The following is a 24914-nucleotide window of genomic DNA, read 5'->3' on the forward strand; positions in this document are numbered from 1 at the left end:
CTGCTATACGAAGTGTGATATTTCCCTTTAACTGTGATATTCTGTTTTAAATGCTGTTCTAACTGCCATGGCAACATTTAGTGGCATTCTGAGATTTTAAGTTTGCTCAGAAGTACTTAAGCTTTCCACCGGAGGGTTTACTTACATGCAGGGTTTTTTGGCATGGAATTTCTTTAAAAAAATAAATAAATCTAAAAATATATACTATTTTGAGTCATGAAATAAGTGATTTGAATGAGACAGTTGCTACGCATTCAGCATGAATATAAATTATCTTTTAAACAACATTTTCAAACATTTCACTGGAGAAGAAAATCCTAAGGCTACCAATTTAGAGGGTTTTTTTTCGTGTCAGGAGCAACCGGAGTTGCTTCTGGAGTGAGAGAATTGGCCGTCTGCAAGGACGTTGCCCAGGGGACGTCCGGATGTTTTGATGTTTTTACCATCCTTGTGGGAGGCTTCTCTCATGTCCCCGCATGGAGCTGGAGCTGATAGAGGGAGCTCATCCACACTCTCCCCAGGTGGGATTCGAACCTGGCAGCTTTCAGGTCAGCAACCCAACCTTCAAGTCACTTAGTCCACTACGCCATCTGGGGGCTCCTTAATTTAGGAGGTAATTAATTTAATTTAGAGGTAAGCCCCACTTTACAGCTGCATTCACTCCTACTTTTTGTTGCAATTCCTAAAGGTTCCCAGCTAGATCACCACCGGAAACCTAACCCTGCCAAGACACAAGTGTGTGCTTTTCACCTCCGTAATTGTGAAGCCAACAGAAAACTGAAAGTTACCTGTTGCTGGAGGAAGCAACCTTCTCGAGCCTCCTCTATGTGATGTTTATCTGTTTTATTAGTAGTCTCACTTATTCAACGTTCTGTATTATCCAATGCAGTCTGCCTTTTAGTAGTCAATGCTTTTGTAGTCAATGTTTTCAATACACTGTGATGTTTTGGTGCTAAATTCGCTGACCGAAAGGTTGGCGGTTTGAATCCAGGAAGCAGGGTGAGCTCCTGCTGTTAGCCCAAGCTTCTGCCCACCTAGCAGTTTGAAAACATGCAAATGTGAGTAGATTAATAGATACTGCTCCGGCTGGAAGATAACGGCGCTCCTTGAAGTCATACTGGCCACATGACTTTAGAGGTGTCTACAGACAACGCCAGCTCTTAGGCTTAGAAATGGATGAGCACCAACCCCCAGAGTCGGATGCAGCTAGACTTAATGATGTCAGGGGAAAACCTTTACCTTAAGTATTATCTTGCTTCTTTTTCCCCAAAGGAGACTCAGAACTGGGTTGATGTGAGTTCTTTGGGCTGTATGGTCATGTTCCAGCAGCATTCTCTCCTGATGTTTCACCTGAATTTCTTCTGAAGATGCCAGCCACAGATGCAAGTGAAATGTCAGGAGAAAATGCTACTGAAACATGGTCCTACAGTCTTAAAAGACAATAGGAGGTTGAATATCAATATCATTTGAGTGAGCATATTTTCACCCTAGCTTGGCGTGAGATGCTGATCCTTTTATGGAACAGAAAAATTGTTAAAATAAGAAACGTAGCTCCCAAACACTCCTGAATTTTTTCCCCTATGGCCTAGTAGGCTTTCTCGAAGCCTGAGCTCGAGTAGGCTTCTCCGTTGCCTTGGAAACCACTAGGTTCCGCTCGCACAATTTTCCCCCTCCCTGCAATTCTTCATGGCGCCTGCGCTTAGGCAGGCAACCAACCGTCGTGCCCCGTCCCTCAAGGCTAGAAGAGAGGCGGCCCCGCCTCTTTCTCCTCTTTTCTGCGTCCTGATTGGAGGGATTTGGATTAAAGCAGTCCGTCTGTGCGAGGGAAAGTTTGAACTGAAGCTTCGGGAAATAGAGAAGAGAGGAAAGAAAAGAAAGAGGCGGTGGAGCCATGAAGGCGGCTGCGTGAGTGATGGGCTATTTGGACGGAGACAAGCGGGGAGGAAAAGGCGCCCAAGAATATTCGCTTTATTATTAAGCCTTTTCTCCCTCGAACCGTTTTGTTAATCGTCACAGAAAATTCCACTGGATAGACTGCATCCGCTTTGGTTCCTTAAGGTAGGTAAAGGTTTTCCCCTGACGTTAAGTCTAGTCATGTCTGACTCTGGGGGTTGGTGCTCATCTCCATTTCTAAGCCGAAGAGCTGGGGTTGTCCATAGACACTTCCAAGGTCATGTGGCCGGCATGACTGCATGGAGCGCCGTTACCTTCCTGCCAGAGCGGTACCTATTAATCTATTCACATTTACTTGTTTTCGAACTGGTAGGTTGGCAGGAGCTGGAGCTAACAGCGGCCGCTCACGCCGCTCCCCGGGTTTGAACCTGGGACCTTTCGGTCTGCAAGTTCAGCAGCTCAGTGCTTTAACACACTTCGCCACCGGGGCTCCGATTGGATTCCTTAGATGTGTGTTTATCAGGATTTTCTGTGGGCAAGCGGAGTGAAGAGTTGTATAGCAGCCCTAGTATCTCAAAAACTAGGGCTGACTGGGAAATTGATACTTTTTTTGGAAGCAGCAGGTCATGGAATCATAGAATAACAGAGTTAAGAAGAGACCACATGGGCCATCTAGTCCAACTCCCTGCCATGCAGGAAAGCACAATCAAAGTATCCCTGAGAGATGGCCAGCCAGCCTCTGTTTAAAAGTTTCCAAGGAAGGAGCTTCCACCACACCCCGAGACAGAGAGTTCCACTGTAGAACAGCTCTTACAGTCAGGCAGTTCTTCCTAATGTTCAGGTGGAATCTCCTTTCTTGTAATTTGAACCTATTGCACTGTGTCCTAGTTTCAAGGGTAGCAGAAAACAAGCCTATGCCCTCTTCGTTATGACACCCTGTCACATATTTATACATGGCAAAGTGTGTTAAAGCACTGAGCTGCTGAACTTGCAGACTGAAAGGTCCCAGGTTCAAACCCCGGGAGCGGTTGCTGTTAGCTCTAGCTTCTGCCAACCTAGCAGTTCGAAAACATGCCAATGTGAGTAGTTTTAATAGGTACCGCTCCAGCGGGAAGGTAATGGCGCTCCATGCAGTCATGCCAGCCACATGACCTTGGAGGTGTCTATGGACAATGGCGGCTCTTCGGCTTAGAAATGGATGAGCACCAACCCCCAGAGTCAGACATGTCTGGACTTAACGCCAGTGGAAACCTTTACCTTTACCTATCCTATTTCCTGGCACCCCTGATGGTGCAGCTGGTTAAATGCTGAGCTGCTGAACTTTCTGATCAAAAGGTCGGTGGTTCAAATCTAGGGAGCAAGGTGAGCTCCCGCTGTTAGCTCCAACATGCAAATGTGCGTAGATAAATAGCTACTGCTCCGGCGGGAAGGTAACGGTGCTCCATGCAGTCATGCCAGCAACAAGGCCTTAGAAGTGTCTACGGACAACACTAGTTCTTCGCCTTAGAAATGGAGATGAGCACCAACCCCCAGAGTTGGACACGACTAGACTTAACATCAGGGGATAATCTTTATCTCTTATCATATCTCCTGTCTCTTCTGCAGGGTAAACACCCAGTTCTTTAAGACTTCCTCATAGGGCATGGTCTCCAGACCTTTGATAATTTTAGTCGCCCTCATCTGGACACCTTTCAGCTTGTCAATATCTCTTTTGAACTGTGGTGCCCAGAAATGGACACAGTATTCCAAAGCAGAATGCAAAGGCACCATGACTTCCCTCAATCTAGATACTACTCCTTTTGATGCAGCCCAAAATCCCATTGGCTTTTTTAGCTGCTGCATCACACTCTTGGCTCATGATCAACTTGTTGTCCACGAAGACTCCATGATCTTTGTCACATGGACTGTTGTTGGGTCAGGCATTACCCATCCTGTATCTTTGCATTTCATTTTTCTGCCTAAGTGTAGTATCCTACAATTGTCCGTGTTGAAATTCATTTTGTTAATTTTGTCCCAGAAATCCATGTTGACTTTTATTTATTTATTTATTTATTTATTTGCGACATTTATATACCGCCCTTCTCACCCCGAAGGGGACTCAGGGCGGTTTACAAGTATATATACATACAATATATTATATTATACAACTATATTGCAATATTATTAGTAATATTGCATGTAATATAAATATACAATTATAATAGTGAATTATAATTATTACATTGTATTACAACATAATATTATTATTAATATTAATATTATATATATTCATGTGTGTGTGTGCGTGTGTATACACACACACACACATATATATATATACACACAAACACACACACACACACACAAAGCATGTTACTGGTAGGAGGGGCCTTCAGCTGGAGCAAGGAGACAAGATGGAGACTTTTAGTAATCACAGCATTAGATGGATTACTTTTAGTAATCACAGCATTCCTCTCTAAGTGATTGCAGGCTGCCTCCTTAATGATCTCCCCTAGAATTTTTCCTGGTATTGATGTCAGGCTGACTGGACAGTAATTGTTTGGGTCCTCTTTTTTTCCTTCTTGAAGATAGGGACAATATTTGCCCTTCTCCAGTCTGCTGGAACTTCTCCTGTTTTCCAGTAATCCTCAAATATTCTCAAATATACCCAGAAACAGGTCTTACATTTGAGGCACCAAAATGTGTGTTATTATTGTTATTATATTTATTAATATTGATAATATTATATATATTAATAATAATAATAATAATAACCTTATTCTTATACCCCGCCCCATCTCCCTGAAGGGACTCGGGGCGGCTTACATGGGGCTATGCCTGGACACAACAGCACAAAATCAAAACAAAAACAATAAACAAATCAGCCAACAGTAAAACATCAACATGGATAAAACAGTCATAAAAGGTCAGTATACAAAATAATGTTAAAATCATGAGTTGGATCAAAAGATCTGGGCCAAAGTGCAGAAAAAATATCAAGTCATAAGGGAGGGGTAATTACACAGCAGGAGTAGTAATTAAAGTGCTAAGTGTAATCCTGAGAAAGCATACCTGAGGGTCTATTGCTTAGTAGGCAAGTAAGTCGATCCTACAAGGATCAATCATCAAAGGCCTTCTGGAAGAGCCAGGTTTTCAGGCTCTTCCGAAAAGAAAGGAGGGTGGGGGCCTGCCTAATCTCCCTGCTTGTCTACATTGAGCGAGACCCAAAGCAGATCACAACATTAAAAACAATCATTAAAAAACCTACAGGATATAAATATGAAAACAGAATTAAATATTTACATATTTGGTAAACTAGCATATATACTTGCCGGATGTGTATGCCAGTATTGTATAGAATTACCTCCAGGCTATGTTTTTTAAAATATGTAATATGAATTTGTATCATTGGGGAGACAATTCAAGCCTATGGATATTCAAGCCTGAGGAACAATCTCAGTAAATACTAAAACCATAAAGGGTAAGGAACAGTGATAAAGTGCAATAACTGATAATGAGTTGTAAGCAGGCTGAGTATCTGGTGGGACTGCTTACTCAAAAGCGCACTGGAACACCCACGTCTTTAGGTCTTTGCGAAAGGTGGGCAGGGTAGGTGCTAGTCTGATCTCCCTGGAGAGAGAGTTCCAGAGCAGAGGGGCCACTACCGAGAAGGCCCTCTCGTCCCATCAGTCACGCTTGAGACGAAGGTAGAAGCAAGAGAAGGGCCTCCCCGGCAGATCTTAAGGCCCGTGTGGATTGGTTGGGGGGGGGGGGAGGAGATTGCAAAGATAAGCAGGTCCTGAACTGTTTCCCCCCTATTGAGCTTTTTGCTGCAGACACCTGAGACTTCACCTGTTTCAGATGTGTCTTCAGTTGTAACTGAACTGTGTAAGAAAGGAGTTATGCGATACATCAATGTCATCTGGAAATGAAATTACACGCAATTGGGGTGTTTTTTAAAAATCCGAATCAATATTTTAATGTCATCTACGTTAACTGTCTTGAGCGGTCAGGATTGGGTTTTTTGTCTTGTGAAATACATGCCTTAGCTTTTGGATGGCCCTCTCTGATGCTTGTTTCTTTTTGATTTCCAGAAGAACTAAAACGCCTCGTAGATATGTGCAAAAGAAGTCCTCCAAAGATACTTTGAAGGACCCTGTTGGGGTAAGCAGTTGCTCTCGGGTAGAGCACACTCCTTAATGTTTAGCACAGAAGCAAGGCAGAATAATACCCACCAAATAAGACTTAGTGTATCCCATGATCTTTTTCCCCCTTCTGAAAACAATGGGATTTGAAGGGCACTTTAAATTATTTTATTCAAGAGGTTTCCTCCCCAGCTTTGCTAGTTCAGAGTATGGACCTGAGATGTTCACAAAGCATGTGTGACATTATGACAGCATTGATTATAATTACGTGTAATATAATTTTATTAGAGATTCTGTTAGTATGCACACAAACTCTTACTAGGATCAGACCAGATTAATATTAAAAGTCAGGACATTTTATATGCATTTTAATTATTAGATCTGTTCATTGATATAAAAATCTGTTGACTTTTAACAATGATCTGGTCTTATCCTCTGATGCTAGTAAGGGTTTGTGTGCATAGTAACAGATGTTCAATCTCATTTGAGCACAGAGCAAGGTGTTATCACTTTAGTGATCAGAAGATCAGACCAGATCACTGTTAGAAGGTCAAATTCTTCATCTGACTGAGCATATCGAGGAAGGCTATGAGAAAAGCTGCATTACGGGAACAGTCTTTGTGGACCTTACGGCAGCCTATGACACGGTGCAACATAGAAAAATTCTGCATAAAGTCTACCATATCACCCGGGACTTTGACTTTACAAAAACTGTCCAGACCCTCCTAGAAAACCGCAGCTTCTATGTGGAGTTTCAGGGCCAGAAAAGCAGATGGAGGAGACAAAAGAATGGTTTACCCCAAGGCAGCGTTCTTGCACCGACCTTATTTAATATCTTCACGAACGATCAGGCACAACCTCCACTCACAAAGAGCTTTATATATGCTGATGACCTTGGCCTTACAACACAAGCAAAAGATTTTGAAATAGTTGAAAAGCAACTCACCAATGCCTTGAAAGATCTCTCCAGCTACTACAAAGAGAACCACCTGAAGCCGAACCCTTCCAAGACACAAGTGTGTGCTTTCCACCTACGTAACCGCGAAGCCAACAGGAAACTGAAAGTTACTTGGGAAGGCCAAGAGCTCGAACACTGTTTCCATCCTAAATATCTTGGTGTCACCTTAGATCGAACACTAACATATAGGAAACACTGCATGCACACCAAGCACAAAGTAGCTGCACGCAATAACATCCTGCAGAAACTGACTGGCAGCGCATGGGGTGCAGACCCACAAGTAGTAAGAACATCAGCCCTGGCCTTGTCTTTCTCAACTGCTGAGTATGCCTGTCCTGTTTGGCACAAGTCTGCCCATGCAAAGCAGGTGGACATAGCACTGAATGAAACATGCAGAATCATCACGGGATGCCTTAAACCTACACCTGTTGATAAACTCTACAAGTTAGCTGGCAATGCCCCTCCTGACGTGCGACGGGAAGTTGCTGCTAACGGTGAGAGAAAAAAGGTCGAACATTGTGAAAGCCACCCACTGCATGACTATCAGCCTCCCACCAGACTAAAATCAAGGAAGGGCTTCATGAGAACCACCACTCCTCTTGATGTTCCTCCAGCAGCAGCAAGGGTGTCCCTCTGGGCAGCTAAACCTGGCAATTCTAACTGGATGGCCCTCCAAGAGGGTCTTCCTCCTGGGGCAAACCAAGAATGGGCAACTTGGAAGTCCCTGAACAGACTCAGAAGCGGAGTGGGCAGATCTAAAGACAACTTGGCAAGGTGGCACTACCTGGAGGAATCCTCCACCTTGTGTGACTGTGGAGCTGAACAAACAACTCAGCATATGTATGCTTGCCCACAATGCCTTGCCTCATGTACGGAGGAGGAGTTGTTTAAAGCTACAGACAATGCGGTTGCTGTTGCCCGCTTTTGGTCCAAAACTATTTAGTTGCTTGTGATTTCTTTTTTTTTTTAAATTTTATTTTTATTTCCATTATTTGAAATGTACAATGCTTTTGACACGAAATAAAAAAAACTGTTAGAAGTCAGTACATTTTTATATGAATTTTAATTATTAGCTCTCTTAATTAACATAAACATCTGTTGATGTCTAATAGTGATTTGGTCTGATATTGTGATCACTAAAGTGATAACACTGCTCTGTGCTCAAATGAGATTTAACATCTTAATTCTTTGATCTTCCAAAAAGTCGAAATGTTTGGCTGTGATTTAATTGAGATTTGGTAAGCTGCTTGGGGTTAACTACAGTAGAGTCTCACTTATCCAAGCTAAACGGACTGGCAGAAGCTTGGATAAGCGAATAACTTGGATTGTAAGGAGGGATTAAAGAAAAGCCTATTAAATGTCATATTTTGTTATGATTTTACAAATTAAGCACCAAAACATCATGTTTTGCAACAAATCCACAGAAAACAGTTCAATACACAGTAAAGTTATGTAGTAATTACTGTATTTATTAATTTAGCACCAAAACATCGCAATGCTTCTGGAACATGGCCAGACAGCCTGGAAAACTGACAACAACCCTGTGATCTGGGCCATGAAAGCCTTCGACAACACAGGAGGAGCCAGCCAGCGTGTGGGTGAGCGAGGAGGACTTTTGGAGCCCTCCTCGCTCACCCACCTTCCTGTGTCTCGGCTTGCTCGCATGCTGGGGCCAGCAGCACCGGCACCCAGCATGGAGGAGGAGCCAGCCAGCGAGTGGGTGAGCGAGGAGGACTTTTTGGAGCGAGGAGGGCTCCAAAAGTCCTCCTCGCTCACCCATCCGCCCGTGCCTCAGCTCCCTCGCATGCTGGGGTCAGCAGCACTGGCACCCAGCATGGAGGAGGAGCCAGCCAGCAAGTGGGTGAGTGAGGAGGGCTCCAAAAGTCCTCCTCGCTCACCCACCCGCCCGTGACTCGCCTCCCTCGCATGCTGGGGCCGGCAGCACCGGCACCCAGCATGGAGGAGGAGCCAGCCAGATAGTGCATGAGCAAGGAGGACTTTTGGAGCCCTCCTCACTCACCCACCCGCCCGTGCCTCGGCTCCCTCGCCATGCTGGGGCCAGCAGCACTGGCGCCCAGCATGGTGGAGGAGCGAAAGAGCGAGCCCACCCTCCATCCCTCGCTCACTCACTCACCTGGCTAGGTTCCAGCAGCACTGGGATCTGGCAGGGTGAGTGAAGGGGGGGGGGGGGAGGAATTTGGCTAGAATTGCCTGGACGCTCGAACGAGTGGGGCTCAATTTAGCGGAGTTTTACTGTAGTTATACTGGAACCATACTCTTAAACAGTTACATGGAAACAGATGTCCAACTTTGAATGTACTTTGTTTGGAAAGAAAAGAAGACCTTTATTCACTTGCCTGGCATAGCAAGGGTCTTAATGTGCAAGTGTTGATGTTTCCATTCATTTGTCCCATTAGGTGTACTGCCGTGTGCGTCCTGTGAGTGTGCCGGACCAAGAGTGCTGCATAGAGATTGTCAGCAGCACAACAGTCCAGGTTCATCCTCCCGAAGGATATCGCATTGTTCGCAATGGGGAGTACAAAGAGGTAATGGCTGCTGCATAGTTACACAATTTATGTGATTCTTGAGTTCCTGTGTGGATCTGCTTTGCATCTTCTAGGATCCTTTTTCTTTGGGGAAACGTAGATGATGGATTAGTGTGTGAGACAGATTGTGATAGGCAAGAGTGAGCCCTTCAAAGAAGTGAAAGTTTACTGTATGTACTGTTTCTGAGTATAAAACAGAATGGGAAAGAAATGCCTGCAGTCTATGACAATGGCTAACAAATATTTGTGAAATAGTTAAGATCAACAAATTGATTAGGCTGATGGAGAAGTATCTGTCTAACTTCAAGAGAGATTGGGGATTTATTGATTAATAAGAGATTGGGGAGATTGACTAATTGTGGTACAGTATTTGTGAGTTAGCAATATGTCTTTAAAGATAGAAATGTAATTGTCTATTCTCTTTAAGAAATATATTAGTCAGAACAAAAAAAAAACCCCATCAAACAGATAGAGAGGAAAATTAAATTAGTAAATTAGTTTTTATGTATGTATGTTTTGTTGTTGGTTTTGTTAGCTGGGGCAGTAGGAGACACCCCAAACAAAAAAGTGAAACCTGAGAGAACTCATGGAACAAGTAACTTATCTCTACTTTGGATTGATATGGAGACTTGCAGCATTTGTGGGTTTTGCAGTTAGCTTTCTTTTGGGACTTACTGTGGGGAAGTGAAAGGCTACCCATGACTTCCTCAGTTGGAAGCAGGAGGTAATCTGCACTTTAGAAACAGTTGCAAATGCCTCTTGTCTCTTGCTTCATAGCAACTTTCTGACTTCTCCTCCAGGTCCAGTATTCCTTTAAAGAAGTCTTTGGCACCTCTGCTACTCAGAGAGAAGTATTTGATGTGGTTGCTCGGCCTTTGGTAGAAGATCTTATCCATGGAAAAAATGGTACGTTGCTTCTGTTGCAAATATTTCAAAGTTTTAAAACCAAATATTCCTCTTCAAGTTAACTGCATTTCCCATAACATTTGTGGCCTAGTCTTGATAAGGATGTGAAATAATAATATTGCATTTAGATCTTTTGTGTATTCAGCACTGGCAGGAAATCTAGTTTAATGACTTGCATAGTTTGGTACTTGCAGCTAAAAATGGCACACATTTTTTCAAAATAAATTTCTATGGACACGCCACACCAAATTCTTCCAAGATTTTAGGATTGCCAACTTTGGTGCATTAGCTGCAGCCAAAATAAAGACCAGGAAACATTGGTAGAATAGTTCCTTTTCCAATGACAAAGAAAATACTCTTCTCTAAAATGTTGATTGTGGCTCTGTGTCTTTAAATCCCAGGCCTGCTTTTCACCTATGGCGTCACAGGGAGTGGGAAGACCCACACCATGACAGGCTCCCCTGGTGAAGGTGGGCTGCTTCCGCGCTGCTTGGACATGATCTTCAACAGCATTGGATCTTTCCAGGCTAAACGATATGTAAGTTGCTTCCTGCCTTGGAGCCGAAGCTAGCAGTTGTTGGAACTCAACTATATCCCGCACAAGTTTATAGTCCTCATAAACTTGTGCAGGAAATTGATGGGCAGAAAAGTTCATTTGCAGGGAAATGCCCTTCCCCCTATTGCCCTCTTTATCTGCCCTCTCTCTTTCTCTCCTGCTATTTCTTCTTAGGGACATGCATCTTTTTATTAGAAGTTTTCTAGCCACATGGCCAGCCCCTAAATCTTCCATTTTATTCTTCTCCTGTGAGCATGGAGAGAGACAAGGTGTCTCCAGAGAGCTAAATAGTTAGATAGCTATGCCCTAACTTTTCTATATAGAAATATAGTGCTTTCAGTAAAGTCTTTCATAACTTTTAAAGCTTGACTCTGTTCTTGTAATTGCTGAAGCTTGTTTGTTTCACTGCTCTGCTCAGGAAGCATCTGATTTATCAAAACTGATACTGTTACTTCACATTTTAAAATGCCTTTTCCTTTTTGAAGTTACTCAACAGCAGTAATATTGATGAGGCACTCCTTACTGTCTGAAATCCCTCTGTAGGTTTTCAAGCTCGACGACAAGAATGGGGTCGATGTCCAAGGTGATGTGGATGCTTTGCTGGAGCGTCAGAAAAGGCAAATACTCCAGACCCCCAAAACTCCATCAAGCAAGTAAGTGGTCCTCGGGGGCTGGGAACACTTCCTTCCATCAAAACCTGCTTGTTATTCTACTGCGTTTTTTCAACAGGCGGCAAATAGATCCAGAAATTGCTGACATGATTAATGTGCAAGATAACTGCAAAGCAGGGGAAATCGACGAAGACAATGTCTACAGCGTGTTTGTCTCCTACATTGAGATCTATAATAACTACATCTATGACCTTTTAGATGAAACCCCCATCGACCCCACAAAGCCAAAGTGAGTAAAGGGCTTCCACTTGCCCAGTTACAACTGTATCAAGCTCAAGGGATAGAGCTGCAATTTATTGGTTTGCGTGTTAGATCCCAGATTTTGGGCTCTTTTCTTATGGGGATGTAACGGATTTGACTTACCTGAGGAAAAGTTAGTATGTGGCCTACATTGAAGGGTTGGTTTGTGAGCAGCTATTTTGTAAAAAACCAGGAAGTTAGGCAGACATTTGTGGCTCCTTTCTAGCGGAAGCCAGGGGGAGGAGCTAGTTAGTAATTGTTTGCATGAAGTGGTCTGATTGGCCAGATGCAAATAAGCAGATGCTAAGGCACGAGAGATGGGCGGAGCTAAAATGTCAATTGGAGCAGTTTTTCTGAACATTGTAGGCAGTTGAGTTGAGCTGGGGCAGCTAAGAAGATAGTTGGTTCCCAGGAGTCCAGTTAGAGATTTAGCTGGGCAGCTAATAGTGATAGCTGGATAGCTAGGAGCTCAGAGAGGGCAGTTGGTCCTAGTGAGGTTTTTTAAAAGTGCAGTTTAGCTTTTAAAGTGCAGTTTAGTCAGGATTACAGAGTTCAGTTTAAGTTTTAAGACAGTTTTTGAAAGTAATTTTATTAAAGTCTTTTGGGATGGAAAGCCAAGGAATTTCATAAAGGAAGGATTCAAAAGCAAATTGTAACCATCAAGCATTTGTACCACAGCCTGAAAGACATACAACAACCATTTGTACCATATTTATGTTGCTGAAAACCATCAAGCTTATATGCCTCAAAAGAGTCAAAGAAACAAATAGTTTTTGCTTCATCATATGCAAAGTCTCACGCTCACCTCTTAAGCCTCAAAGAAATAAAACAAGGCTCCTGAACTCAAAAAGGTGACAGCAGAAATAATCTTCCCTTTCCTGATTGAATAGTTCCCTTACATATTTTGGGTGGCAGCGGTGGGATATCAAAATAAAACTTCCCCCCTGCCTTAAAGGTTTCCTTTTACAGGGGGCAACGAGTTCTGTTTGATTTGAAGCTTCAGGTTCAGAAATAATGCCAAAACATGGCAAAAATAAAGTTAAAGGAGTATTTTTACAGGTGTGTTGATAAAACTGGTTTTGGCCAACCAAACAGTTTTTATACATGAGTTGTTATTATTAAAAGTTTTGGGAATCTATTACTAAAGTTGTGCAAAGATATTAAGACAACTTACTCTTGAGCCCAATGCTGGCTGCTGCTGGAACCAAAAACCTTATTTGGTTAGAACAGTCCTGCACAACATATGGCCCAGGGGCTGGCCCTGGAAAAGGCTTTCCTGTGGCCCACAGAAGGCAGACAGCGAAAGGTCCAACCATTGGGGTGTTGTATAGTTTCTGGGTTGAATGGCTGTGTTCTAGCAGCATTTTCCCTTGACATTTCACCTGCATCTTCAGGCCAACCATTGTCAGCCAATAGTGCTGATAGAATGAGAGTTTGTCTGCACCTTTGTCTAGCAGTGTGTGACTCACACAAGACAACCATTTATGAATAACTAGCTTATGTGCCCAGTATTGTCTGGGTATGCATTTTTTAATGCTGTTCTAATTTTCACTGGCGTTTTATGGTGGCTAAGTGGTAGAGGCTTGAATGCATTTTTAGGTTTTCTTACAGTTTATATTTAGTTAATAGCAAAATAATTTTCCCGTTAATGTGGTTGCATAATAAATGTAAAATCTTGCATTGTCAGTATGATTAATTGATATTAAGTAAAACTTCCCCTTTTTATACTTTGGTTTATTTGCACAATGGTTAACCTCTTATTATAGCTTTCCCTGGAAAGTGTGGTGCTAAAAACCTATCTGCAACCCAAAGAGGCTTTGCCTATTTTATTTTTGGCCCCTTACTACTGATAAATTCTGCAGGCCTGGATCTGACCCTTTTCTAATTGGCTACCAAAGATTCATGAGTCATATTTCAACTTTAATTTGAAAAGTAGTGAGTGTGCATGTAACACTTGAATTGCATTTCTTTGCTAGGTGGAACACCTGTGGCACTCCAGTACGGAACCCTGAATTTTTGTATGTGCACAGATTTATTTTCTTTCTCTAGCAGTCATGATAACTGATTTCTCCTACTATTGCTGTGGAGTTTGCCTTCTTCCCCTTTTAACTAGAAGTCTGCCATTGGTAGTTTGCATGTGCCAGAGCAAACGTTTACCTCCCAGTGTGACAAGTTGAAGCTCCTCTTGTTTGCTTGGATGAACTAATTTTGGCTGGCCGCTTGTCCCATCTAACTGACCTTAGAGTGTGGCTGGATAGTTTGGCTTCCTGTCACTCGCGATAAGTGTGTTCGTGGAGTGAGGCTTAATGTCAGGACTTCCTTGCCCTAACACAGGCTTCCGCAATCCAGAAGTCTCCGTGAAGATCAGAACCACAATATGTATGTGGCAGGATGCACAGAGGTGGAAGTCAAGTCTACAGAGGAAGCCTTTGAAGTCTTCTGGAGAGGTAGGGAATTTCGCAGTCCCAGTATTTTGTGAGTCACTGCCATTGTTCCCAATATGTGGCTGCATCAAACTGACTGTTATCTGTTTCTTCTGTTTGCAGGCCAAAAGAAGAGGCGCATTGCAAACACTCAGCTAAATCGAGAATCTAGCCGTTCACACAGTGTCTTTCTTATCAAACTGATCCAAGCGCCTTTGGATGCAGATGGCGACAATGTTCTACAGGTGGAACTAGAGAAGGACTGCAAAAGCAGGGTTCTTAGTGGTGGTGGTGTGCTTATCTCAATAGATAAGCCTTGGTGGTTATGGTGTTTTTTTCTTGGTTAACACAATGGCTCCTTCTTGTTTCTAGGACAGAGAACTGATAATCTTGAGCCAGTTATCTTTGGTTGACCTGGCCGGAAGTGAGCGAACAAACAGAACAAAAGCGGAAGGAAGCAGACTGCGTGAGGCAGGTAAGTGCTGCTGATGTTCTTTACTGCCATATTTGTGTCCTTACCCAATTGGTCTAAAACAGGTACCCATTTCCATCTTCCCCTTTGAGATCCTGCTTGGACATCTTTCTATATCTTCCCCTGTCAGTAAAAATTATATTTTTGCAGATGCTCATTCATAGGAGGGTGTTGCAGAAAAATATTGCTCACTAGGAGTTGTCTTACTCTGAGAACACCCTGCTGGACAGAGAGTCATCATACATTTTCAATACCCACCTTTTTCTGCTAGAGAGAACAGTAATTTTCCTTATCAAAGGGTTCTGTTTTAAAGAATTCATGAGAGCAAGCTACCCATTCTGCTGATTTCTTTGGTTGGCAGTCATCACTGGATTGACATGCCAGAAGGGATTGGATCGATATATATATATATATATATATGTATATGTATATATACTATACAGATACATTTTCATATTTTGCATAATGTTTTATGATGATGTGGTTTTAACTGTTGTGTCCTGCCTTGAGGAGATGTAAATAAGAAATAAAATTATTATTATTATTATTATTATTATTATTATTATTATTATTATTATTATTATTTCAGATTCTGGGGACTCATCTGATAGGGAGACAGTTATGGCCCTGTGTAGAATCTTCCATTTATCTTCCTTAATAGTCGTTAAACTAGAACCTAGTTAAGCCAAATTGATTTTAGTGTTCCAAGCATTGTTTCTTGTTGGAGCATATTCCTCTTCCTAATGTGGTGTGGAAAGCCAATCACTAGCAGAGAAACAGAAGTGCAAACTGATAAAAGATTCCTGTGTGCTCAAGCCTTTACTTTGGGAAAGAACAGACTAATGGTCTCCATTTTTTCAGGTAACATCAATCAGTCTCTGATGACGCTCAGAACCTGTATTGAAGTTCTGCGGGAAAACCAAACATATGCCACTAATAAGGTTTGTGGCTGCTTGTTTCTGTGGTTCCGGTTTGTCTCTGGCCTTAAGTTCTGAGAACTTGGGAACTCATTAAATTCTTTCTTTAGATGGTCCCCTATCGAGACTCAAAGTTGACACACCTTTTCAAGAACTACTTTGATGGGGAAGGAAAAGTGCGCATGATTGTCTGTGTCAACCCAAAGGCTGAAGACTATGATGAGAGTCTGGTAATTTTCTATTATTTAAATGTATAAAAACTGGCTAGGATTAGGTTGCCTTGGTTTCAAACCAACTTTACACTAGTTAGATCACTTCCAGTGTGTTTAAACCTCTTACACAAAATGTAAATCTATCTTTTTAAGTTCAACTAAAGACATTTTTGACTTATGAAGACCTTAAGACAAAGCTCTCATGGGACTTTCTTGGTAGAATAGGGGGGCGGGGGGCGGTCTTCCTTTGCTTTTCTCTGAGGCTGAGAGAGAGTGACTTGCCTTGAGTTGGGATCTAAATACCAAATTCCCACGTGCTCATAAATACTTTTTTCCCTTCTAGCAAGTCATGCGATTTGCGGAGATCACTCAAGAAGTGGAGGTGGCTAGGCCTGCTGACAAGCCTCTCTGTGGGCTGATGGCTGGCCGGCGGTTTAAAAACCTGGCCTTTCAGGAAGAGCTCTCCCGGCAGCTGGAGCTTCGAGGCGGACCGGTCGACAGAGGCAAGTCTTGAGTGGCCCCTTAGACCTGAGCTTCTTAAACCCCTTTTTACTCAAAAATGTTTATGTGGCCCTGGATATATAGGTAAAAGCAACCCCCGAGTTACAAATGATTCCTAGTTAAGAACGAGGCTTAGACAACAGGAAGAGAGAGAAATCTACCCCTTGGAAGGGAAGTTCACTTCTGAAAGAGCTATTATGGGGAAAAGATGTCTCAACTGACACTTTATCACCAATCCTTGTTTCCACAAGGAATTGATTTTTCAAAATTCAATATCAGAAAGACAGAAAGTGAGGTTAAATCTGAACAGGAGCACAAACAGCAAAACAAACACCACAGTGTTCTTAATTCTTCCCTATGTGGAAAAAAATTTGGCTGGAGTTACACTTAAAAAATTACCTGTTCTGACTTGGATACAAATTCAACTTAAGAAGAAACCTACAGAATCTCTCTTTTTCAAAACTTGCAGGCTGCCTGTATGTAAAACAGATCAAACTTTTTGGAAAATCAAATGGTTGCATCTGTGGATATGGAAGATCAATTGTACCGCAGTAATAACAATTAGGGCATGCCTGACTCCAAAATATATCAAAGCCAAACTTTTAAAGTAAAATACAGTGGCACTCAGCGTCTGCTGAGGTTTGGTTCCAGAACCTGCAGTGGATACCCAAACCTATGTAGGCTCACATCCCATGATATGCAAGGGAATGTAATAAAATTATGTCTCTTAGATAAAATGGTAAAGTCAACATTTGAGATCGATATAGATATCTAAGCTGTGGGTGCAGAGGGCCCATTCCATTGCAAACCAAACTCTGTTGGAAGATTAAGGTGCAATCCTTAATATAACAACAACAAAAAATCAGATTTCCTCCAAGTAAAGGGATGCCATTGGACAGATGGAAGGGCAGTAAATGCCTGGAGGTGCTGGCCAGTAAGGTCATGGAGCTTCCTAAACTATAAATCCTAGAATTCAGCAGGAGGTGGCAGTCATAGAATTTAAACACACTTTAAGATGGGTCAGTTTCCTAACTCTTATTAGCATGAGCTTCTTTCAAAGAAGCAGCCATTGCCACCGCTCCTACTTTGGAGGCGGGAAAGGTGAGAGTAAACCTTTTGTGACCCAACATGGAGCTAAGGGGGTCCCATTTCGGGTCAGGACTCACAATTTAGGAAACTCTACCCTAGACCAGCCAACCTCATACTTGTTGGCTTGTATCAAACAATCTGATCTGTCCATCTCCTTCCTGCAGATAGAGAAATGTCTGCCATGGAGACACTCTTGAAGAGCTATCCCCCATTGCCATCCTGTGAACTTCTGGACATCAATGACGACCAGACTCTTCCTCGGCTGATTGAAGCGCTAGAAAAGCGCCAGCGCACCCGGCAGGCAATGAGGGAAGAATTTGCCAAAAATGGTAAGACAGACTGTCTTCCTGCAGATAGCTATCCCTGTTGCCCCTCTTGGAATAGGAGTGATTTAAGGACTACTCCTGTTTGACCGGCAAGTCTTTTTCCCAATGTGCCAGGGACTAGTGCCAGTTTTGTGCTCACCCCCTACAATAGTTTCATTTTGTGTTGTCTCTCCCCCCTCCCCCCCCAAGAGACTTCTAAACAGCAAGCCAAGAACACACAAATTAGGTTCTTGTTTTCAGTGCAATTGCTTTAGGAGATGCAAAATGGCTGCTTCACACTGATGGTGAGCAGCATTTTCACAGGTGTCTAGTCTTATCCCAATGTGTAGAAGCAGTGTGAATGTTGTATCTGCTGAATGAAGCCGCTGTGTCAAATGTGACTAAACCTGGAAGATGTGGCCTGGCTTTCTTGATGAATGATGTGATGAAATCTCAGATCTTCTCCCTTTCAGTTCTTTGTATGAAGGGCATGTTACAAGAACTTGATGCCAACATTGTCGCAAGAGAGAACTACACACATTTACAAATGGTCGAAAAGGACAAAATCATCTCAGGGCAAAAAACAGAAGTCGAACGCCTCGAGAAGAAATCAAAAACACTTGAATACAAGGTTAGTGAGGGCTGTTTGGCACTAAATGTATCTGCCCGGAATTGTATGGATCTTGTGTTAACGCGGTATCTGAGACTGCTGTCAAATTCTTTAATGTCAAATTTGTCTTGACAGGCTGTCCTTTTGCATGCTTCTTTGTCAACTCCTGCTAGTATGTGTATGTGTTTACCTGTACTAGTTGCCCTTGCTTTCCTTCCTCCTCTGCTTAACAGTTTTGGATTTGTAACTTACATTTGACTTCCTAGATTGACATCTTAGAGAAAACCACAACAATCTATGAGGAAGAAAAGCGCAATTTGCAACTGGAGCTGGAGAACAAGACCCAGAAGCTCCAGCGCCAGGTGTCAGACAAGCGCCGAATGGAGACCCGGCTGCAAGGCATGGTGACAGAGACAACCACAAAGTGGGAGAAGGAATGTGTAAGTTCAGAGGCCTCTTCTGTTTTTAGGCTGAAGCATTTCATGGTCATCAGGCAGCACTAGGGATGGGTGAGAATGACTTGCTCCCTGTGGGATACAGTTGTGTACAGTAAGATCCCTGTATCTGCTGTGGAGGTGCTCTAAGATTCCTGGATTCATCTGAAACCCCACAGTGAAATCAAGTCTGATAAGGGGAAGGAGAGTTGATGGTGGGGTTGTGGCTCGTGATTGCTCTCCTTCTGGGTAGGACCTCCCTTTTCAGATTTGACTGTACCTTCTCCCAGGAAGAGGGGGGATTTGAGAGCTCTGGTTCTTATTTTGAACCTTCTTTTTCTTGTGCCTGACTGATTTGTTGACAGAGAATAGGGTATTATGTGCTGCTTAATAAAGCATGAGGGTTTGCATTTTTCCAAAGTAGCTTGAAGGGCATATATGCTTCCATGTTTGTGTAAATGGGGCCACAGGTGGGATAACATAGTCCTCCTGCTTGACTCAATCCGGGTTCCCTTTCCTGCTACAATATGGTGCTATAAGTGCAAAACCCTTCCAGTCATCTGAGAATGGGGCAGTTTGGTAAGGTTGTTTGAGACTTTTTTTGGCACTCAGCCTGTGCTCTCCCTTGCAGGAGCGACGGGTGGCAGCCAAGCAACTTGAGATGCAGAACAAGCTCTGGGTGAAGGATGAGAAACTCAAGCAGCTGAAAGCCATTGTTACAGAGCCCAAGGCCATCAAACCGGAGAGGCCTTCTCGGGAGAGGGACAGAGAGAAGGCCATGCCGAGGTCCTTGTCTCCCCCACCGGTCCCTGTAGGTTGTTTCCAAATTTGCTTCCTTGTTGCTCTTACATGTGTGTCTTACTATGTCTGATGTGACCTGACAGGCTGACTTTGCGTGGGGGGTGGGGGTTTGGGCCAAAAGTTACGTAGTCCATAAAAGTAACTTGCCTGTGAGTCTGGTGGGTCATTGCCAGGGCTTGTGTGTCTTTCTTTTTGTGCCTTCTTCCTTCTCACCCATCGCCTGCAAATATCTCTTTCCTCCTGGAGGTTGGAAGGAGCATTTGCAGCAGGTGGATTTCTCTGTGTTGGCTCCACTAACCGGTCTCCTATGTGGTTTCTGTATGGGTTCTTCTCTTTCTTTTGGTCACTAATGGCACCTGTCTTCAGCTTTCCAGTCACTGCGTCCCTCAGCTCCACCACAGCAACAACAACCCCCTGCTGCCATCCACTCAAAATCAGCCCCAGCTGCACAGGCGCTCTAACTCTTGCAGCAGCATTTCGGTGGCCTCCTGCATCTCGGAATGGGAGCAGAGGACGCCCACTCATGGCAGCAAGCACCCCGGCATGGCCAGAGACAGGAATAGACCTCAAGAGCCAGAGCAAGCAGGGCCCTCCTCACTCGTGACAGAGCGGCGGCGGGGCATATGCTGGAGCAGAGGCCCTGAGAGTGGTCAAGGAGCTACAGAGGCAGACGAGGATTTCTGCTGCAGGGTTAGTGCTCCTTGCTGGGACTGGAGAGGAGGCTCTGCAAGAATGGGCAGCGGCTGTAACTCTCAGCAGGCCCGGCCAGATGTGAGGGATGCTGGGAGCTGCAGTCCAAGGACATCCTTGCCCACCCCAAATGAGAGGCTGGTGCAGGGGACCAAAGAGGCTGGTTCTCCTTGAGAAGGGAAGACCCAGGGCATGAAATGTTTTTGAGAGCTCTAAACCAGTTCTGGCCCTCAAGGCTGGTCTCTTCATGAGGAGAGATGAGCAGGCCCTGATCCCGTGCACCAGACTACTGGTTTCCTTGCCCTTGAAATCTTCAAAATCCCAAAATGAATCTTTGGTCAAAGAAAGCGGGTGAATTACTATTCTTAACATCTTATGATAGCAATAATAAAGTAAAGGTTTCCCTTGACATTAAGTCTAGTCATGTCTAACTCAGGGGGCGGTGCTTATCTCCATTTCTAGCTGAAGAGCTGGCGTTGTCCATAGACACTTCCTAGGTCATGTGGCTAGCATGACTGCTTAGAGCGCTGTTACCTTCCCGCCAAAGGGATACCTATTGATCTACTCACATTTGCATGTTTTCAAACTGCTAAGTTGGTAGAAGCTGGGCCTAACACCAGGAGCACACCCGGCTCCCCGGATTCAAACTGCCAATCTTTTGGTCAGCAAGTTCAGCTCAGTTGTTTAATCCACTGCGACAGATTTCACAGCTTCCTTGTACTATTTAACACCAACAAATACCCGTTACGAAGAATCAGATGTGGAATTCAAGCCACTTAATAGTACACTGATGCTCATCCCTGCTATAGGCAAAAGGGGGTGTAGTTCACACAGTAGGCGAACAACAATGGATGTGTGCCTTGCCTAGAATTTGTAATCCCATTTGCAGATAAGTGGAGAATGCAGATGCCACACAAGTCAGATAAGCAGACAACCCTCTATCTTTCCAAACAATGGGCCTGTTTCTAGAAGCACTCCTTGCATCTGACTCCTCTTGATTCCCAGCATGCCACCACATCAGTGTCATTAGCTTTCATTGTCTTATCTATCTTTATACTCTAAAACCAAGGCTCCTCCATTCAGTGTAAACCTTAACTGTCGGGAATGCAAATAGAATCATCCCATAACCTTTTTGCAGCACTACCTTGGTGTAACTATGTACAGGTGGGTGTGGTGTTAGTGGAGTAGGGAGGGAGGTTCAAAGCCATGAACAGAGCAGCCAGTCAAAAGAGGTTGCTCATAGCTGACAGGTTTGGTCTTCTTTCCTCTGCCATTACTCCTGTGCAACTATAGAAAAATAAATGACTGGCATGCACTAACAGGTTTGCAGCCTGGCTCTGCAGCCTAGCCATACCCTAACTCGGCAAGAGGGGTGGTGTTGCCACTGCTCATGCTTTTTTTCATTTCTGACCTGACCAGAATGCTCCACCAGTCCGGCTGCGTCACCGGCGCTCCCGCTCAGCTGGGGAGAGGTGGGTTGACCACAAGCCCCCCTCCCACCTCCCAATGGACACTGTCATGAAGCCCCACGTGCCCCATGCTATCACAGTGACTGCTGCCAATGAAAAGGCCCTGGCCAAATGCGACAAGTACATGCTGACCCACCAGGAACTGGCTTCGGACGGGGAGATCTCCACAAAGCTGATCAAGGTAATGCAGATTGTTACGGGGAGGCTTGGAGGGGGAAGCATAGACACAGTTGTACAGCAGCCTGGCTGGAGATGGGGAACTTGTGAAGAAGGCCCCAGAGCCTCTGCCTTAAGACCTTTGTTTTATTATCTGATCCTCCCTGACTCTAAAGTTGTAGTTTTTGGTTGCACTATAATGCCCCCTATACCATATTATATCACATAATAGCCACTTTTTATCTCTTCAAAAAAAGGGGTGACTATTATATGATGAAAAAAATCTGTGTTTTTTTGTTTTGTTTTGTTTTTAAATAACTTCTTTATCTCCAAAGCAGGTGGAGAAGGGATGATTTAGCCTCAGACCAATGGTTCTATTTCTGTTTGTTATTTAAACTGCCTTGCCTCCAAGGAAGTGAGAAGAATCCCCTTTCTCCAAAGGCATTTCTGTTGACAAAATCTGAAATAGGACTTTTTGGAGAAAGGAAAGAAGAGCAAAGCTCCAGAAATCTCAGTGCCATAGTTTTTAAACTGCCTTGACTTTGTAGAAAGAAAGGAGGGAAGAGGGAATCATCCACAAACTGTTATGTGATTATTATGCAAGGAATGGTAAAATATCAATTTTGCTATCCAAAAAATGGGTGACAAACTATTACGTGGTAACAACTATTATGTGATGAAATTTTGATCCCTAGAACTATTTGGTCACAGTGTGGCTTCAGTGATGTGGAATGTCCAGAATATTGTCAGCCTTTGTACTCAGATCTGTTTCTTTGCTTCTACATCAGGAATGTAATGCCAGGCAACATAACGCATAAGAGACCTTTCTCTTCTGGCTTTCCCTGTTTATCTGTATGAACAGAGCATAGTGGAAACCCTGGTGGGACATTTGCCTCTCTGCTCAATTGCTTCTCTTTTCCAGGGTGACGTTTACAAGACCCGAGGAGGTGGACAAGCCGTCCAGTTCACTGAGATTGAGACTCTGAAACAAGAATCTCCAACAGGGTGAGTTTGGCCCAAGCGCCCTTCATGCTTCTTGGCCTCTCAGTGATTGGGGGGCTTGAACCTGTGATGAATGTGTTCTGCTTCCCTCTGTTTTGAGAATAGAGCACCTCAGGTGAAGGTTTGCTTAAAGGCGTCCAAGTTATTCATTTGCTTTCTAAGGTATAAAGAACATTTTAGATATGATCACAAAGGGCCTCATCCTGTCCCAGTCCGTTCCTCACTATACCTTGTGAGCTTCTTCTCCCATCTCTTCTGCGTGAATCTCCACTCACTTCCCGCAGTCCATTCTGTCACCAGCTCCTTACCTCATATGACCAGCATATCTAGAGAATGCATCCTTTGTGTTGTTTGATACATTTCAATTTGTGTTGCCTGAGGGTGCTCGGCGAGGCAAGAGCCACCACGTGAATCTTGGATTCCTTGTCTCTTTCTCATTCAGCCGCAAGAGACGCTCTTCTCCCATGAGCCCGGTGCCTCCGGATGAAGCCACAGAATCCGAATGGACCGATGTGGAGACGAGAGTGAGTCCCAAGCAAGGGATGGGGTGGGATGTGGGGTAGGCAGGAAGGGATGGGATTCCTCCCTGATCGTGGGACTCTCCATATACATCTCTCTCTTTCCTTTTACCAGTGTTCAGTCGCTGTGGAGATGAAGGCTGGCTCACACCTGGGCCCTGGATATCAGCACCATGCTCAGCCCAAGTAAGTCCCTGTTTTCTGGGAAGAGGCTGGGTCAGGATCCTTCTGAAGCGCTTGGCTGGCCCTGGGAAGTGCGAGAGAAGGCTGGTTTGGGGGTCACAAGGGGAAGGTCCAGCGTTTTCCCTTGCCGTTCGGCCTCTTGTAAATAGGTTCCGGCCACCATGCAGTGGAGGTGTTCCATTCGGCTCAGGGGAAGAACAAGGCAGTTTTACCAGATGAGTTAAACAGGCAGGAAAGAGAGTCAGTCTTGGAGGTAAAATTATATAGACAAATAGTTATCGAAAGGTTCCCTTCAAACAGGAACTCAGGGAGACCTGACAGATAGAGCGGATTTCAAAGGTGGGCAACCTCTTTGGGGTTGAGTTTGGTTTTGCCTGCACTACTTGTTCTTTTTGCCTCAAAGTAGGAGGTGACATTTTCTAGCTAGGAAAGGCCATCTCCCTCTTTTTTTCCCCTCTCCCTTTTTTTTGGGGGGGGGGGTGACATCCTGTCACCTTCCAGGTGTTGGTCTGCAATGATATGTATTTACCCTACATTTATGTCCCATGTGGTTGAGGTATGAAGTTTGTGGCTCTGCTTTATCCCCTGAGTCCCAAGGCCACCCAGTCCACTTCATTGCACAGCAGGGACTTTGGTGAAGGAAACCCACCATGTTTTGCTGTAGTTTAGATCAATTCTGAGGGTTGGGGTGATGGTCTGGCCTTTACCCCTTCCTGAGTCCAAAGGAAATGGGGCTGTTTCATTCTTAACTCCTTTATGGGATGATGAACACTTGTAGGGGCTTGGCCCAGCTTCTCTGCTTGTTCCCAGTTGTGCTTCTCCACCCAGTCCATTGAGAGCTGGAATTTCTAGAGGAAATGGAGGCCTTCTCCTTTTCTTCTTCTTCCTCTTCTCTTTATACCTCGCCCTTCTTGAGGATACTCAAGCCAGCTAACAACCACAAACTTTGATCAATTTAAAGCAAAGTGAGTGCAAAAGTTTAAGAAACAAATAAATCTCATGAGGGCCAGGCTCCAATTCGGCTTTAGGCATTTTAGGCAGCTCCAGGGTGCCACAGCATCTGGGTGCATGGGAAGAGGAACATTTTATATCTGCTTACAAACCAACCTACCACAATCAACCTTCTTTTGAACTACATGTTTTCCTGTGAAGACTGATCCCAAACCTCTTATCTTTACAGGCGCAAAAAGCCCTGAGGTAGCCGGTCGAGCCTACTTGCAAAATACTTCAGTTGTTTT

The 24914-nt window shown here is 44.0% G+C and overlaps 1 protein-coding gene across 1 annotated transcript; it reads left to right on the plus strand.

Annotated features, from left to right (window-relative positions):
• The first annotated feature begins 1763 nt into the window (after positions 1-1763).
• kif23 (kinesin family member 23) lies at positions 1764-24821 on the plus strand. The gene is made up of 24 exons (XM_062977948.1): positions 1764-1905; positions 5967-6036; positions 9393-9521; positions 10322-10427; positions 10829-10965; positions 11527-11636; positions 11713-11883; positions 13871-13912; positions 14229-14341; positions 14441-14562; positions 14690-14792; positions 15651-15730; positions 15817-15936; positions 16262-16421; positions 17673-17837; positions 18287-18444; positions 18690-18863; positions 19489-19668; positions 20025-20348; positions 21768-21998; positions 22896-22978; positions 23418-23499; positions 23609-23679; positions 23826-24821. The coding sequence occupies exons 1-24, from the start codon at positions 1892-1894 to the stop codon at positions 23893-23895; spliced, it is 3015 nt and encodes a 1004-aa protein (XP_062834018.1). The 5' UTR covers positions 1764-1891; the 3' UTR covers positions 23896-24821.
• The last annotated feature ends 93 nt before the right edge of the window (positions 24822-24914 follow it).

This window comes from Anolis carolinensis, chromosome 4 (genome assembly GCF_035594765.1).
Source record: "Anolis carolinensis isolate JA03-04 chromosome 4, rAnoCar3.1.pri, whole genome shotgun sequence".
Classification (NCBI taxonomy): Eukaryota; Metazoa; Chordata; class Lepidosauria; order Squamata; family Dactyloidae; genus Anolis; species Anolis carolinensis.

Bases quoted from the DNA above. Each gene is read 5' to 3' on its own strand.
- kif23 (XM_062977948.1), top strand. The intron at 17,838-18,286 runs GTAAGACAGACT...TCTCCCTTTCAG, and splicing joins GGAAGAATTTGCCAAAAATG to TTCTTTGTATGAAGGGCATG. The intron at 20,349-21,767 runs GTTAGTGCTCCT...TGACCTGACCAG, and splicing joins ACGAGGATTTCTGCTGCAGG to AATGCTCCACCAGTCCGGCT.